Here is a 19,402-nt window from a genome sequence, read left to right on the forward strand (position 1 = left end):
CATTCTGTCTAATTTTTAAATAGGAAAATGGCATTGCTTTTTTATTAGGGTCCCTATGGAATCCCCTTACAGCATGGGATCAGTTATTTTGCAGCTTTCTACTGATAAGGCCTCATGCACTGTCATAAAGCTGGATAAAGTATGTAATCCAGTCAACCTGGCCCAATGTCAGAAGAAGTTCAGCTTGTCTCAAAGCTAGTAGAAAGAGATTTAACGTGCAAGAGAAAGACGCATAATTAGAAAAGTCAGACAGATTCTGCAAAGATGAGAAATAAAAATGTCTTTCACATCCAAACTGTCGAGCAGATTTATGTGAATGAGAGATTAAGATCAGAAGAGGTTGAACAGTGGCAGGGGCTCATGAAAACTGTAGAGTTAACATGGAGATAAAGATGTATTACTGGATAGCAAAGGTAAAAACTGTCTGTTGCTACTAGCAGAAAAATTATTTTAATATAACAGTCAGCTGTATAAATGTGTATAAGCAATATTACAGCAGTCAATTGAATTCTCACTGTGTTATACTTTAAACTTCCTGTAGTGGAGGCCCATGGGCTATATGCAAATAACCCATTAAGGATGTACCAATGGTTCAACTGCATGGCTTCTGAATGCCCAAGATTTTCTACTTTTAAAAAAGTCCACGACAGGAAGTTTAAGGTATTACATAGTGAAGACTCCAGTTTGGATGAGTCTTCCTTGTAGTTTTTACTTAATGGTTTGTCTGCATGACCCCTTTACCCTTTGGTTTGCAGGTGAAAACACCAAGCACGTCTAATGGATATGTCTTTTTGCTACATCTAGATAAGAAACACTGATTTGTGATATTGTCTTTTAGACAGTAGTGTGGTACTGTGAATATTCGCTGCTTGAAAAATAAAAACAAGCATGATAAACGAAGCGAGATAAGAAACATTGATTTGTGATATTGTCTTTTAGACAGTAATGTGGTAGTGTGAATATTCACTGCTTGAAAAATAAAAACAAGCATGATAAACGAAGTGCAAGTATGATGCATTAGCTTAATTTAATGTTTTAACAAGCATTTCTGTTACTGCAAAGATCAGCTTTCAAGCTACTGTTCCCTCCAGTGGAGCTGTCAGAACTTTTTGACTTATTCTCCAAACTCATCTGCTGTTACCTCTTTCTCTGCAACTTAACTGCCTTGTTTATTTTATTCATTCACTAACCAGGAAAACTCACTAGAAAGAGTATTACTTTTATACGGACAACCCAGGATCAGATTAATTTATATTATTTTGATTTCATTTATGTATTTGAAGCAATGATGTTTGGTGCCCTTGTGATTTGCAAAATTGCCCTCAATACAATATATGGTGAATATATTGTCACACTAATGGGATTGTTTTCTATGTCCTTAATTGACAGAGAAAGGCATGACCTTTTACAATTCAGCAAGAAGTGGGATTTCACTTGTTTATACTAAAGGGATTTGTTTCAGAATACTTTTGTTGCACAGGGTGACATACAATACTCGGTTCTGCTAAGCAACACTACCAGTATGAATCAGAAACACACCAAATAAGGAATGCAGATATTATCTGTTCCTCTTCCAGTTCCCTTGATGTTTAAAGAATTTCTGTTTTGGAGGATCATGTTATGCTTGAGAAATGATCCTGCAGCATTTCTGTACAATGTTTAGCGATGCATATGTCGAGCATCCCCAAATCATTTGCTGTTCTGTACAGCTTCACCATAATAATTCTATGTCTGAACCATATTGGTAAGTAAAGAATCATTGTTTAGTCACATCTGTTAAGTATAATTCATTTGAGTGTTATTTATGCATATGGTTTTGCTAAGTATTCATATCTTGGGTGTTTTGATGACAATGGATAGCATATGATGTTGATCGATTTACTGTTGCTGTATAAGGTATATTGTTACTTATGATGTGATATGAGCTGATGTGGCATAGCCAGTTTAAAAGGGAGCACAGTGGTGACGCCAGCTACAAACCTGTCAGCTCTAGACTGTTATTCCACCACTGTGATATGCATTTGAGCACTGTAATTCACAGCATGTATATTTCCTCATTACAGGATTTGCTGCAGTCCTGGAGATGATTATATACATTAAGAGATGTAGGATGTACGACCAAGGACATTAAGTTGCAAATTACTACCCCCATACCATATATTCCTGCTGCAGCTGATTTGTCAGGGCACATTTTTATTCTTGAGCAGGTTTACTGGATTCTGCATGTCAGGTTTGCAGTGATTCTGGAATTTTTTTATAAAAATTAGGTGTCTGGGAGATGTGATTCCTCCATATACTTCTGCAAGGCTTCTTTTCAGGAAATGTGGTTTCATTGAATGGGGACTTGGTACATTTATATTCAGGAAGTCAAGGCAGATGTGATACCATAGAGGGTAAACCTTGCTGGATGCAGTGCATGGATGAATGCTGTTGTATAGGTCTCATCATGTTAGCGCTAGTCTCACCATAAGATCTATCACACTCAAAGCCACTGGAATCTGTAAGGGGCAGAAGAGTCATTACAATTCAATGAACAATCCTGACTCTGAATTAAAGAGGGGATGTTCTGAGATAAATATGAAAGGAGAGCAGTGATGTGGACAAAAGATTCAAGAAGTTCTATCCTGTATACATAAATTAAGAAAATGCATAAGAAATCAATACTGTTTTTCCTTTGGAAAGGTTAGAGATGCAGAGCCTGTAAGTCACATTTTCCTTGGATGCAGCAGGAGAAATATAACTTGTACAATGGCAGCATTAATCAGAAGAAGAAAAACCTAAAACATGGTAATAAAAGCAAAGGCAGAGATCAGAGGATTTCAAGTTCTTTAGATGCATGAGACAGAAAAAAGAAAGAAAGAGAAGATAACCTGTTGCACTGACTTGTAGGCACAAGGTAGCTATGAAGAACAGACTCTAAATAAGTTTTGCTTAATCCTTGCACACTGTATTCCTAATGGAAGATGAATAGCCACTGCTGGGCAGTAGCCTTGTATAAGCAATTTACCAGCAATGAGACATTTAGAAATAACATAGATGTGATGTAATCACATTCATCAGGCTATATGACTTATGCTTGTACTTTTCCCTTTCACTCTTTAGAAAGTTGTAGCAAGGGTGACAACATACTGCTGGACATGTAACGTCTTGCAGTTTTCAGACCTGCATCAACTATCTGATTAAATCACCAGTAACGTGATCTCTGTGGTATCTCATGGGACAGACCTATCCACCACTGATGTTATACTCAGTGAGGGGGTCATACTGTTTATAATGTAGGGGATACAATACAAAGACATCTGTGTTGGCTAACTAGTGAAGTGCTTTTACCTGAATCATGACCCCCAGGTGTCAAATAAGAAATTCTGTGTAAAACCACTGGGAAAGACAAAGCTTCTCCAATATAAAGGCAGTTATGCCTTCTTTAAAAACCTACTACTGCTTTGGGGCATCATATATCTTCTCCTTGCCCATAAAACATAGCTACTCTATGTGCAACAGATTATGTATCTTGGGGTGTTGTAAACAAGTGAGGATACAGGGTATCAGGAGACTGATTGCAATGGGAACATTGCTACAGTCTTTGTACTGGAACATGATAAAGTGATAGCTGAGTCATAAAATGAAGCTCAAAATTTGCTGGTTATTCTATGTTTCTGTCCTCGTCTGATCAGTGGTTCATTGCTGCAGTTTGTTTATCTGACTTTCAGTTTTTATGAATCGTCTTTATGGAATACAAATTTGTTGGCTGAAGTTCTGAGTAACTGCTAGTGTTTGGCTCTTTTCATGCATGGTATTTATGAGCATAAAGTTTTCACTAGCAGTATTTGGAAAATTAAAAAAGGCAAAAGCAATATGCATATGCCTACTATGGCTTGGACTTTGTGAGGGACTTATGTGAGAGATTGTGAGGCTTTTATCTATATGTAAGTGTTTTATATAAGTAATGTGTGTGTGCCATCATTTCAGGTGGGTTGTGTATGGAATATATCTACTTTCCTAGGACTATGTTTGGCAAAACTGTGTTTCTCTGTCTTTGTCTCTCTCTGTCTGTATATATGTATATGAATGCTTGTGTGTATATAGGCCTCTGTTTGGAGTCTATGATAAGTATATGTTTTCCCTTTTTAGATTTGGCTGTGCCATGTGGGTTTCCCTTGTGTGTTGTGGTGATGTTGACTTTCTTATTCTTCTCATCACTTTTGGACTCACTTCGTGAGGTTTTTTTTCTGATTACTGGGTTTTCTGAATTCTGCGCTGAAGTACATATTTGTTGTACGCCTTTCCTTGGTGCTGTTTACTAATTTCTGTAAGCACTTTAGCTCTGTGTAGGTATTTTGATGCTTCTGTTTTGTATTGTTTATTTTTTTCTTTCTCAATATAAATGCCTCCTTGGGGGTTGCTACATTATTTACAGGGATAGTGGGAGTGGAGCTCCTCACAATACCTATATTTAAAATTAAATGTTTAATTATAAATGCTGTCTTTAAAATTTATTTTCTGTAATTAAGTCTTCATGAATGTGTTTTCTCTATTTGTCCTTGTAGTGAAACCTTTCCATTGTTACTCATTATCATGATTTTGGTGGTGACCAAAAGGAGAAGGTCACAGATATAAAAGGGAGAAATTAAGTTATTTTGTGGCATTACTGGGTTCAAAGTCCATGACAACATAAATGACTCGTTAATCTATGAAGATTTCAGAGTACAGCCACTGTCTCTGAGGGTTGAGAGGAATCAGATGAGATGATGTGGCTTCCTAATGTGGACGCTCAAGCACAAACCAATGAAAGGAGGTCCCAGAGTAATCTCAAGACATGAAGGAGAGATGGTATCTCTCACTGTATCTGAGAATGCCAGGGCTTCCTGCAGGCTGAGATGAGGACTGTTGCAAGAAAAAGCTAAATCTGGTCTACCCTGCTTACTTTTTTACCACTGCAATCTTAACCAGAGCAAGATGTATAGAAAATGAATGTGTGTGTGTGTGTGTGTGTGTGTGTGTGTGTGTGTGTGTGTGTGTGTGTGTGTGTGTGTGTGTGTGTGTGTGTGTGTGTGTAGATAGATAGATAGATATGTATATATGTGTGTGTATGTATATATATATATATATATATATATATATATATATATATATAGATAGATTTGTATAAGTCCCTTTCATATAAATAAAATCCCACTTACCCGACTTTCATAACATCAAGCTGAGAACACTGAAAGTCCACAACACTGACTTCTCAGAATATTGACATGTAACTAAAGGTAAGTAACTGCTTGGCCAGCATGTTGACCTTTGCCTCTGACCTCCACAGTAGTGCAATCTCAGAGTTATATTTAGTTGGGGGATGGGGGGCAAAGCCCCCATGTAGTGTGTTCTTTGCTTCTGTTTGTTTGTTTGTTGGGTTGGTCAATGGGTTACTTACCTTTAGTTAAATGTCTGTGTTCTGAGCAGTCGGTGTTGTGGACGTTCAGTGTTCTCGGTTCAATGTTATGAAAGGTAGGTAAGTGAGATCACGTTTATATGAAGTGGACCCATTTGTATATATGTGTGTGTGTGTGTGTGTGTGTGTGTGTGTGTGTGTGTGTGTGTGTGTGTGTGTGTGTGTGTGTGTGTGTGTGTGTGTGTGTCTATACATATAGATATATATATATATATATATATATATATATATATATATATATATATATATATATATATACCGTATTTCCCCAAAAATAAGACCGTGTCTTATACCCTTTCCCCCGCCGAAATACACATTAAAGCTTATTATTAGAGGGATGCCTTATTTACCCCTTGCACAACAATCTACATTTATTGATTTATTCATGTACAAAAATCGACATTTATTCATATACACAAATTGACATTTATTCATGTACAAAAATCGACATTTATTCATGTACACAAATTGACATTTATTTGTCGATTTTCTGTTATTGGACAACAGTTCTAAGTAACACGTTAACAGTTGTGTGATAATTCTACATAAACAGTGAAACAAAAATTTCAACTTCAGAATATCTACAACTTGGCTTTCACAGTGCAATATTTCATGCTTAACAGAAAGTGCAGAAAAATCTTAATACATGTGTTTTGGAGGAGGGAAATAAAACTGAAAACAGAAGCAATCCATTCTGTTGCCCCGATAATGGAAAAGCTATTCAAATGCAGTCATGTCATCTTCTTCTGGAACATTATTATGAAAGTCTCCAACCCCTGAATTCTGGCCTGAATTTCTTGCAACTCCATTTCCTGTAGAACCATTTGCCCCAGTCTGTCATGAATAGCAATAGAGGTCTCCTTAAATGAGCACTGCTTGTCTAAGTAGCCTGCTCCTAGTGCATTGGCAACACAACTGTCAGTGATTTTATCCCATGAATTTTTCACCCAAGTCACTACCTCTTGCAGGCTAGACTTCACAAAGTTTCCATGCTGATTTCTCTCCATTCTATTTTCAATGTAGTCATTGAGTTCCATGCACAAATGGTCCTCAAATGGCTTGTTTATTGCAATATCAAGAGTCTGGAGATAGGCAGTCATTCCTGCGGGAATAATTATTTGATCTATTCTTCTCCGTGCAAGGAATTTCTTCATGCCTTTAGTGTGGTGAGTGCTGGCTGAATCCCAGACTAGCAGACCTCTTTCGCCACCTTGCAAAACAAGTGGCAGCATTACATTTACCCACTTCCTTATAACTGCTTATGTGCACCAGGCTTTTTCAGTTTCAAGAATGTAAATGTTTGAAACACGTTCAATCTTATGTTTCTTGTCCTTACTAATGATTAGAGGTGGAGTTTTCTTTCCATCTAGATGAAATGCCAAAATACAGGTAACACGTGCACTCTTGTACCCAGTGGAGGGACTGTAGATTGACAAGGCACCCCTCTGATCAATTGTCGTTTGAGATCCTTGGCCCATAAACACTGCAGTTCCATCCATAGCAATCATGTTGGAGAGTTGGTATTTAGAAAAGTCAATGCCATCAACAAAGGACTTGAATGCAAGTGCACGTTTAATAACTTCAGTATCTTCCAGCTTGAACAGTGTTGTTGATCTACTTAGAGACAGTTCATATCATTGAAGGAAGCCATCCAGCCAATGTTGTGATGCTTTGAATTCTTCTGGGGATATTTCTAACTGTAGTGCCATTGCAAGACCAAATGCTTGAATATCAGCCCTGCTCACAACCAAAGCCTTTACTCTCCTGTTAGCAATCCATTCTCAGATGATGTCTTTCAGCTCAGGAAATAATGGTTGCTGACCTGATCCACACTTGCACTTGTTAGCATTTCCCTTGTCGACCTGTTGACTGAGGTTATTGTATGCTGCACGCCATTTTCGGTCCAATTGGAGATCTAACTTCTCTTTGCAGAAAGCCATCAGATTCTTTCCCCAGGAGTCCTCCACCATTCCTTTCTTGTACTCGATGGAATAGCTCTTTCTTTTTGCATTCATCTTGTCTTGGGGGGGTTAATTGAAGACTTATGAGACCGGAGTGGCAACACAAAATGGCAACAGTTAAGAAGACACAACCACAGCCATTTGTTATCAAGTGCATGAGATTTACACTCATTTTCCGTACTTTGACCACCTGCCAATGTTTGTGGGCCAAGGATCTCAACCGTCAAGTGTGAGTGATGATTAGGGTTACAGCAAGAATCGTGGATGACTCCCAGGGAAAGAATCTTATGACTTTCTGCAAAAGGAAGAAGTTGGGTGTCCGAATGGTCCAAAAATGGTGAGCAGAGTACGATAACCTTAGTCAACGGATGTCAATAATATTATTTTATAATTCAACACGTCGGTCATGTGTTGTTGACGATCTTAACTGGGGCTTATTTTTGGGGTAGGATTTTATATCATGACCACCCTGGGAAACCATGCTAGGCCTTATTCTCTGTTTAGGTTTTATTTACGAAGAAATACGGTATATCTCTCTCTCTCTACATATATATATATATATATATATATATATATATATATATATATATATATATATGTGTGTCAGTTGATCAAGTTTTCAGAAACTTGAAATTCATATTCCCGAGATTCTATGATTGAATTTCCAAAAACTTGAAAATTAAAAAAAAAAAAAAAAACCCACAAAAATCTATTTTTTTATGTTTCTGCAGGGGGACAAGGCCCTCTTCACCCCCCCACACCCACTGCAAATTATATTTACCAACTCCAAGATTACACTACATTGAGGAAAATGGTAAATTTCCCGATCCTCACTATACCGCGATTTCCATTCAAAAGCTTAGAGTTTAAGGAAATTCAATCATATTTTGTTGCCAATATGAATTCAACTGATAGGGATCCATACATAATATATATATATATATATATATATATATATATATATATATATATATATATATATATATATATATATATATATATATATATATATATATATATATATATTTATTTATATATATATATATATATATATATATATATATATATATTTATGTGTGTGTGTGTATATATATATATATATATATATATATATATATAAAATATATATATATATATGTGTGTGTGTGTGTGTGTGTGTGTGTGTGTCTATATACATACACACACACATGAGCGCGTGCGCATGTCCACACACACCCACACACACACACACACACACACACACATATATATATATATATATATATATATATATATATATATATATATATATGTACACATTCTGTCCACTGTGCTACTGAAGATGGATGAAATAAAGTGCCTAAATATATTATTTTTTTCTGCATTGCCTGTGCACTAACAGGTTTCCTATAAATTTGCAAGTGGGCAGAAATACAGAAAAAAGGCCCAAAACTCATAGAAAGATGTTAATTATCGCCCTTATAAACTTAGAAAGTTGCTATAATAGCCGATTTTCCATTACATGGATTTTCTGAAGGATGTGAATTCTGAAACCCGAATGTTTGTCATTAATCCTCAGTTCAACTTGTCCCTATTCTAATATATAAGTATATATGTAATGCATGTTCCACTATTCTTTTTGATTGTACCCTACTAGGTTTTACTATGTAATATTTACTTTGTTGCTTATTGTTATTATTATGGAGCTTTTCTCCCCAGGCCTCCACTGAAAACAAGCTCCCTGAGCCCAGTGGACCTCCCCGGTCATCAAACTGGAAATAAATAAAATAATAAATAAATGAAATTATTTATTTACTTCAATTATCAATGATTGGCCAGAAAAACATAATTTTTATGAGGAATAAACTTAAAATATGAAACAAAAATCTTAACATTCTGCAAAAATGTGGATAGTTGCAAGAGATGAACTTTACTGCCAGACTGTTTGATTATTCATAATCACAAATGGGGTAGTATTGGCCATATGTTTTAGTTCTGGACTGGAAGTGTTCCAAATGGTGAGCAACCAACCTCTTTACATATTTTCTTTTTTTTTTTAATTTGGTTTTAAAACAACAGATAAACAAATCAATTATAAAACAAACAAATGCCTATTTGCATAGGTCCACAGCCGATAAGTACATCAAAGTTATACATATCAACAACAATTAACATGTTTTTCAAGCAAGTATTTAAGTTTAAGCAAAGATTTATATGAATGTAAAATATTAGAAGTTCTTATCTTTATAGTATGCTATTCACTGCTGCAAACATTTTTTCCATAGTAATAAATTCAACACTAGAGGGAGAAACTTTACTTTTCCAATTTTTTGTAATTACTTTTCTGTCTATAGCAAGAATATACCAAAGAAGGTGCACTTGGATTTTTAAAATTATTTCAGGAATCAGATTATTAAATAAAACTAAAAATGTAGGAATATTACATATATCTGACCATAGAACTTAAAAGAATTTATGAATGTCTTTCCAAAAAGGGGAGATGACTTCACATTCATATACCATATGCCCCCAATCAGCTATTATTTCAGAATCACATATCCAGAATTTAATTCTGTATAATTTATACATAATTGTAATGTTGTTAGAAGTGACAAACATTCTATGTAAGAATTTCCAATTGAAAATTTTCCAGTATAATGAAGATGTGGTTTTATCTGTAGATTTTAACATTATTTTCTTGTATTCTTCAGAGAAGTCTTCATTATTAATTGCTGAGGAATAATTCCAATAGGAATTGTCTAAATATGTCAAATCTAACTTAAGAATTTGATAAATTTGTCACAAATATGATTTATTTTTCATTACATTATTACTGATATTTATTCAGAATTCGAAAAATTTGGGGAGCAATTTCTTATTTAAGTTAAATATCTTATTGTCTCTAAATATTTGTAAAATTAACAAATTATCAGAATCTTGCTTGTATTTGGACCTTACATTTTCAACAATACATATATATATATATATATATATATATATATATATATATATATATATATCAGTACCATATAAGAATTATGCCAATAAATTAAGTTACTTTGTTGTTTCAATACTAGCATTTTGTTGAAGTTATCAGTTTCTAAGCAGTCATTTGTATATGCAATTGGAAACACAGAAAATATTAAGTCTTTAATGCAATGGTTAGAATATGTGAACTTTCGGAAAGATGAAACTGTGTTATTTCAATGCAGTATTTGAGAAGAGGGTGTAATTCCATTTACACAAAAATCTTCTAATAACCAGATAAAATTATTATGGACTATTTGTCTATGACTGGTCACAATATATGTATTATTTATTAATAATATTTCTTGATGTATTTGTTTCCATTTTGAATCATAAGATGAATTTATCTACAACGCTATTACAATTATTGAAGTAGCATACAAATAAATATCAGGGAATCCTGATACACAGTTATCCCAACCTCTTCTCTGCCAATCAAAGGAAACTCTTGGTTTATTAAGATGCCAAAAACATAAGTAGAATATTATCTGTTTCTTCATCATTTTTTGGTAGAGATAACACTAAATATTGTAAGACTAACAATATTTTACTAACATTATTTTAGGGAGAATTACTATCTTAATAAGCATTAATCATTCTTCCATTGTAAAGAAGAATTTGTTTCAATTTGTGACTAAACTTAAAATTTTATCAACAACCTGTTGAAAGTTTCTTTGTATGATTTCTTTGCTAGTAGACATAATGGTTATATGAAGGTATTTCATTTGATTACTATTCCAACTGATGTCAGAATATTTTTGTATTTTTTTATTAATTAATAATGTACTTGTTTTATTATAATTAAATCTTAAGTTCAAGATTTCTTCAAACTGGGTCAGATAACTAATTATATGTTCTAATGAATTTTCTATATTTCCCATTGTTAGTAAAATACCATCAGCAAAGAGTTGAATCTTTAGTTCAAAATCTTCTTTTACTTTATACCATTAATGTTCTTATTGGATCTAATCTTCTTCTTTCGGCTTTTCCTAGTTAGGGGTTGCCACAGCAGATCACCTGTCCACTCATGACTGGCAGTGGTGTTTTACGATGTCGAGTTGCCAGCCTGACACCCAACTATCCACAGAAGGCACACACACATGCACTCACATCTAGGGCCAATTTAGAGTGTCCAATCCACCTAGGGCATGTCTTTGGGATATGGGAGGAAACTGGAGCACCTGGAGGAAACCCACATGACCATAGGGAGGACATGCAGACTCCACACAGAAGGCACACCAGCCGAGGATCGAATCAGAAAACCTCTTGTGAGGCGGCAATGCTTACCACTGCACTACTGCGGCCGCCCTTCTTATTGGATCTAATACTATTAGCAAAGGGTTCTATAGCTAATGCAAAAAAGTAAAGGTCAAAATGGATAGTGTTGTTTTGTGTCATTTTGTTATTTAAAGGAATAAGAAAAAAAAATAACCTGTTTTAACATAAGCACAAGAATTACTGTATACCATAGAAATTAATGTAATTAGCTTCAGGTGAGAAATTATACACTTTAAGTGTTTTAAACAGGTGCAACGAATTAACTGAGCTAAAAGCCTTATCTAAATCAAGATTGATGATAAAAAGTTATTTTTTTATTTTTATTTACATAGTCTATTGATGTATGTATTCTAATTATTTTATCCTATACTTGTCTACTTAAACCCAGTTTGATCATTGTTAATTAGTTTAGGTATAAGTATAAGTATATTAATTCTATTAGCTAAAATGGACATGGACATCGTATTGTCCACATTTAAAAGTGAAAAAGGTCTGTATGATGAACACTTTGTAAGATCCTTATCTTGTTTTAAAATAGGTGATATAAGGAAATATTTCCATGGTGGAGGAACTTCAGTAGTTTTCTTTTATTTCTCTATAGACCTTATCTAATATTTTAACTGCATCATCCGGCAGCATTTTATATAGTTCTAGCATAAGAACATTTAAGCCTGTCACCTTATTATTACTTCATTTTTATTTGATCATTTATTTCTGTTAAAGTGAATGGTCTATCATTTCTTATTTGTTCAGTTGTTATTTTATTATTTATATTTTCCCTTAGAAAAGTTTCAGCTATATCATTATCTAGGTTATTTGTATTATTTATATTTTCATAAAATATTTTAAAGCCCTCAAGAATACCTTTAATATCTTTTCTTCTTTCCTTTTTATTACTTAAAGTGTTAAAATAGCAAACAGACTAAGACACTGTAGAACTGTATATCATCATCTTCTTTTGGCTGTTCCCGTTAGGGGTCGCCACAGCGGATCACCTGTTTCCATTTCTTCCTGTCCTCTGCATCTTGCTCTGTCACACCAACCACCTACATGTCCTCTCTCACCACATCCATAAACCTTATCTTAGGCCTTCCTCTTTTCCTGTTACCTGGTAGCTTCATCCTTAGCATCTTTTTCCCAATATACTCTGCATCCCTTCTCAGCACATGTCCAAACCAATGTAATCTTGCCTCTCTGGCTGTCTCCAAACCTTCCAACCTGGGCTGACCCTCTAATATACTTATTCCTAATCCTGTCCACCCTCATCACACCCAATGCAAATCTTAACATCTTTAACTCTGCCACATCCAACTCAAACTCCTGCCTTTTTGTCAATGCCACTGTCTCCAGCCCATATAACATAGCTGGTCTCACTACCCTCTTGTAGACCTTCCCTTTCACTCTTACAGGTACTCATCTGTCACAAATCACTCCTGACACTCTTCTCCACTCACTCCATCCTGCCTGTACTCTCTTCTTCACCTCTTTCACACTCACCATTACTCTGAACTACTGACCCCAAGTATTTAAACACATCCACCTTCGCCACCTCTACTCCTTGCATCCTCACCATTCCTCTATCCTCCCTCTCATTCACACACATATATTCTGTCTTAGTCCTGCTGACCTTCATTCCTCTTCTCTCTAGAGCATATCTCCATCTCTCCAGGATCTCCTCCACCTGTTCCCTACTCTCACTACACTGTACAACTGTATATGTACTTAATATATTTATTAATGTGGCTGACCAAACACTACTGTTGAGATATTGACATTTTCTTTATAACATGAATTACTGACAGATACACTGCACTTCTTCAGACAACTCTCAGGTCATAATCAAATGTCCTCCCAACCAATTGTTTTGTCAATTTTCTTGAAACATTTTTGGCATATCTGTGGCATTATTGTGGACCAAAGCAGGTTTTTGTCCCTTAATCAATTTCTGAGAATATTGTAGACCTTATCAGTTTTCTTTTTCCTTATCAGTTTCTGAGAAGATCAGGGTGTACTCTGTCAAAAAATAGCCATTTCTTTTTGCACTGTTAGCCATTTCCCCTTTGTTAGATCTGTTCTGTCATTTGAGTCTTTGAACATATTTAGCTTATCATGCTATTTTAGCAAGCTTCTATTTTTCAGTAAGCCTTTATTACCATAACCATCTGTTACTAATGTTTTAAGTCTACTGCATATCTTGTTGTCCTGCAAACACATTTTGCTAGACTAATCATACGTTTGCTGCATATTTCTTTCTGCATACTTTGCAGGCTTTGTTTCACATGCTATTTCAAAAAATATGCTGTCACTATGAGGGAAGACAACTTTACTTTTACACAATATCTATTATATATGTGTTATAATGTATTTGATATGATTTAGTTTATTCATTTTCTGAAGTTTAAGTTTTTCCAGGTTTATTGAAATTTTATTATTTAGAATTTCAACATATTTTGTATTTAAAACAAAAAAAATGGAATGATCAAGACAATGCCATTCCATTTTATGTTTTAGTCAAGGTCATGTGCCTTTTGTGATGTTTTATATTTATGTTTTTAAGTTCAGACTGACTGGTAATGTCATTTTGTTTTAAATTTAACTTTACTGTGTCTGTTTTGGTCTGTAGTGTATTCAATTCTTTGTCCCATTCTCTTGTTTTACTAATATACCAGCTTGTAGTTCTTCCATTTAAGTAAGCCTTTAGTGAATCCCACATGACAATGTCAGATACTTCACCATTCATGTTTATTTCTAGGAAATGTTTGATTTCTTTAACATACCTATCTCTGAATCTTTTTATGTTAATAATTTAGGCTGGCAATCTCATGTGATGTATCAAATTGTCAGTTTTTAAAATAATATCAAAGATTATAAAATTATGGTAAAATAATTGACATGAAACTATTGAAACTTCTCTGATATGTGAACACAGATTGAGACAAAAATATTATCAATAACTGTTTGTGTTCCATATCTATATGAATAATGGGAAAATTTAAGTTAGTTTGCTTTCCTTAGCTCATATACATCCTTTAAATTAATTAGATTTACAAACTAAGCATTTGGCTGAAGATGTGATTCTTAGCTTTCTATCTGCAGTGGAATTTTTGTCTGATAAAATATAATTAAAATGACCACTCATTATGACTTCAACTTTCATGTAATAAACTATAGTGTCTAAGTATTTTTTGCATCTTTAGCTCTAATCCCTGGAATCCAATAAGAGTTCACTAATGTATACATTTTTCTATTCCACTCAGTTGTAACAATGTTTATCATACCATTTTTATCAACATATATATATTTTACTTTAGGCATTACTGGTGAGTCATTTTATAACATGAGTGTACCTCTTCTTTTATCTTGAAAGCCAGAGCCTGCTAAAACCAAATAATTATTTAAGGAAAGTTTATTTAAATTGTTATTAAGTAAACATGTTTCCTGTAGAAATACTGTTTGAGCTTTATGTAATTGTAAATATTTGAACAGACTCCCACTCTTTACTGGATCATTCAATCCAGTAATATTAACATTTGCATTAACATTAACATAATTAACATTGCATTAACATAATACATTTAAAATGAAACATTTATATAAGAGAAAAAAACAGGTGTAATGAAATCACATGTATGCACAGAACTTATTATATACTTTATATATAACAATATGAAATGTTCAGCTCTTGATAAAACTTTTGAAACAAATAAAAAAATTACCTAATGATATAACCCTAAAACATTCTATCATGGAATAATGCATTCCTAGTTTGTTGAAAAAGATGAACAAACTAAATCTCAAACTCTCCATTAAACTAACAATGCTTAACTCATGCTTCTGATTCATATTAATGTTTCTCATACTTTTAGTATGCATCATCTTAAAAAAGCCTGTCAATGAGTTGTTATGAATAAGAAAAGTTAAACAGGTGTTCAGAATCTGTATTATAAGTTAACCAAACTGAATATCTGTAAAATCATTTGCACCTCACATTATCTCCCTGGGCTACTATAGTGAGGAAAACTAACTTAACTGTCCCTGTGGGCCATTTCAAGCCCAGCCAATTACCCCATGTGAAAATCAAACCCTGCACCTTGTGCCTAAAAGGTGAACACTTTAACCACTATACCAACCTCCCACCCTTGTAGAAATATTTATATTCTGTAACTATATACATATTTACTTATTCTGGTCTCTTTCTATTTCTTTTTGTATGATATGTCTTGTACTATTACTATATTCCTAGGTTATATATTTTAGGTAAAATCCTAGTGTAGAGTATCATATAATAGAACATTTATATTTACCTTTATATATTTGATACTGTTTTATCTAGTACTACTGTTAGAACTGGTGCTATTTTTTCGTAAATGTTATGTCTAATAGTATCTGAGCAAACTTCTGAAGAATCTTCCCTTTTAAGATTCAAACTTTCCATAGTAAATTGTTCTGAGATATTAAGTTTCATTATCTATAAAATGAGTCAGTACCAGAGAAACACAATCCTAATTTTTTTTATCAGAATTGTCATTCAATAGGCTAGTATATAAAATATTATTTTGGTATACTGTAAGCATTCAGAGCTATGTAATAACTGACAGTGGTTTAGAATGCAATTCACTGTATTTTGCTTATTATCTAACTTGTATTCTTTGACAACTTCATGTGATACAAAATATTATGATTATTTAAGAAGTACCCTGGACAGTTCTTAGAATTTTCAGAATTCACACAGTATCACAAAAGTGCTCATGACTATAATTAAGCTGCTTCAATCTGGTCCTCATGACAAGGGCTTGCAAATGAGCAGTTTATCAGCTACAATTCACACAAAAAAAGCCACCTCTACATTATACATCAATCCCTCAAATCCTTCCAAGCCCCTAAAAACACAACAAAAAAAATTTCAAAGTATGCTAACCACTAAAAAGGTATTGTGTTTAAAGAAATAACATTTACTGATTTGGTAAGCACTATTTGTATGAGATGTTTAATATAAACCAGACTGTCATTTTTTAAAGGACATAGCATACAAACTTGCATTAGAATGACAGTTATGTGTGATCTAGGTTTAACTTGAAAAGTGTGACAGTTACTCTAATTATTTGATAACATTCCAATAATAAATTTTATATATGTAAAAAAATATGTATATATTTGTTTACTTTGTTTATAACAGCATAACTTTTCTGGGTACTATTGCATGTCAAGTATATTATCAGCAGTGGCAGCTGGTGACTTCAAATCAAAGGGGGGCTGCAAGAGACAGCTGAATGGGTGGGGTTAATGGGAAGGGGTGTGACCAACTAGAAAGGGGAGGAGCTATGCTCAAAACCACAAAAACTAACTTTAATTAAATACGTTGCCCTGGGTGCCAAACCGTCATTATGAGAGACCAATCAAGACAAAATGAAGTGTAGAAGAATAAAAATCTTTCAATGCATTGGCTGCATGACAGCTTACTTAATATCTAGATGGAAACAAAAAGGTTGTGAGGCATGAAAAAATAAATTACTTTTTAAATACATTACAGTAATGCCAGTCAAAATCAAGTATAAGAAAAACAAGCAGCACTCAACTCAAACCACTTCTCCTTGCACTGCAGTTCTAATTATAATTTATATTCAGCTTTATTAAAGTACCAAGTAACACGCTGAAAGTAGAAATCTTTGTGATGCCCCCAATTGTAAAAATGTTTATTATCCAAAAAAGACCTGCTGCCTGACAACAACTATCTATTTGTTTCATGGGGAAAACATGATCAAAGTAAAAAATGAAAAGCAAACAAGAAACAAGTTCAAGATACTTTGCTTAAAAGATTACTGTACAGGTTATGAACCACACATGATTGGCATTCTGTTTAGTTTACGGGTAAAGCCTGCAGAGATGACTGGAAGTCTCCAACAAGTGTAACAAGCTTCTTAAAATAATGTAATCCTGTCCTTTATTACAAATAGTGTCATATGCATTTCAATACCCAAGGCTTATACATTATCTAGTTAAGTATTCTCTGCATGGCAACAACAGAAAGGCTTTCAATGCTGGCAATTCTTTAACATTATGCTTATTAAAGCTTACTTGCATCTTACATCTCAGGCAAGCTTACCTGATGGTCATTAAAGCATTGCTACTTAAACACAGAGCAACAGGCACTTTGAGTAATAAGCATAAATCAACAGTACAAAAATATGACAAGCCAGACCATTCTGCAAAATCAAGGACATATGAAAAGCCACTGTAGTACTTGTCTTTACCTTGGATGGGGGGATGCTCTGCAAATTTACACTGCATAAGTACTCCTTGCCTTGCTTGGACACATCCAGAGTCACTACATGGGGGAGTGGGGTGCAACAAGTTTGTCACATTTTGAAATGTCTCTGGCTGACTGTGATGGCCCTGACACATTTGTCATACCTCTTAACCTCAGAGCAAGAAATCTGGACAAAGCCATACATAGAAGTGGGACAAAGGCCCAAAAATAAGGACAATTTTAAATATTGCTCTTATAAACTTAGAAAGATAATAGAATATGTCTTGCCTTAGTATGAATTTTCTGAAGGGTATGAAATCTGAACTCACATATCTGTCATTATTTTCTAACTTCAGTCTTTAATAATTTTCCACTAATTTGCCAAAAGAAAAACACAATTTTATGAAAAATGGACCAAAAATGTGATGCAAAAATATAAAATAGCCACACAATACAGCTGGGAACCTATCAAAGAAGGGACACTTTATATTAGTACTGCTGACTTGAGCAGCTGACAAAATAAAAAAATCTACATGCATTTCTGAAATAAAAGTAATCTATAACTCTGATTATTACAGTTATTTCTTAATTGTAAACCCTCCATGTTTTCTTCCAAAATTGTTATTTTGTGGAGGGATTATTAGGGGGAAGAACAACATTTTGAGCCACAATCGGGGACAGTTGAGAGGTTTGGCTATGCCTAATTCTATAAAGCAATTTATTTGCATGTACCTCTCAACCTGTTAATGCAATAAAGCTGGACAAGGCCAAATATATTGGGGGAACATATAAACAGTATTAAAAATTGCCCTTGTATAAACTGAGACAGTTGATAGAATAACAGGTCTTACTTTAGCATGCATTTTTCTGAAGGTTGTGAAGTCTGAAACTCAGTGTGCCATTATTTAGTGACTTAATTCCTAAATGATTTGCCAGAAAAACACACATTTTATGAGGCACAAACCAAAATAAGAAGCAAAAATCTATTCATTCTTTGAAAATCTGGACAGTTGGGAGGTATAGTTCAGCTGGGGCTGTATTTGAGTTTGCTGCCCTTCCCCCTCACAAAATCATGGTCGAATGGAGCCTCCTCCCTGCAGCCATTCCAATGATCCATTACTTAGCTATTTTACTCCATTTACCATAAACACTAATGTGCATACTGCTTTACTTCTATGATGATTTGGACTTCATTTGAAAGTTTTATTTTGCATTTTACAGCACAAACACTAAGACATCTGCTAAACAAAGCAATGCAGTCTCACAATGAAAACAGACTTAGCATTAAAACTTCTCTGCTCTTGAAACTCACATTCATTGAAACAACATTGAAACCCACATTCAAAGAAAATACATTTTGCCAGTGGCAGATAAAGATTAATTCTGGGCTATTTTCAAATCATAGGCCCCTTGCATATGAAACATACATGTGCTCTTTGATACACCTTCCTGATTGTACTAAATTATATTCCT

The 19,402-nt window shown here is 34.1% G+C and overlaps 1 protein-coding gene across 1 annotated transcript in view; it reads left to right on the top strand.

The window, feature by feature from the left end:
- Nucleotides 1–1,635: 1,635 nt before the first annotated feature.
- LOC122817377 (signal-regulatory protein beta-1-like) overlaps nt 1,636–19,402 on the top strand; it is a 281,645-nt gene continuing 263,878 nt past the window's right edge. The window contains exon 1 of the mRNA XM_044090570.1: nt 1,636–1,744. Coding sequence (XP_043946505.1) covers nt 1,666–1,744 — 79 coding nt within the window. The 5' untranslated portion in view covers nt 1,636–1,665. The remainder of the gene's footprint in view (nt 1,745–19,402) is intronic.

Source organism: Protopterus annectens, chromosome 12.part0, assembly GCF_019279795.1.
Source record: "Protopterus annectens isolate FY-2018-M chromosome 12.part0, PAN1.0, whole genome shotgun sequence".
In the NCBI taxonomy this organism is placed as follows: domain Eukaryota; kingdom Metazoa; phylum Chordata; order Ceratodontiformes; family Protopteridae; genus Protopterus; species Protopterus annectens.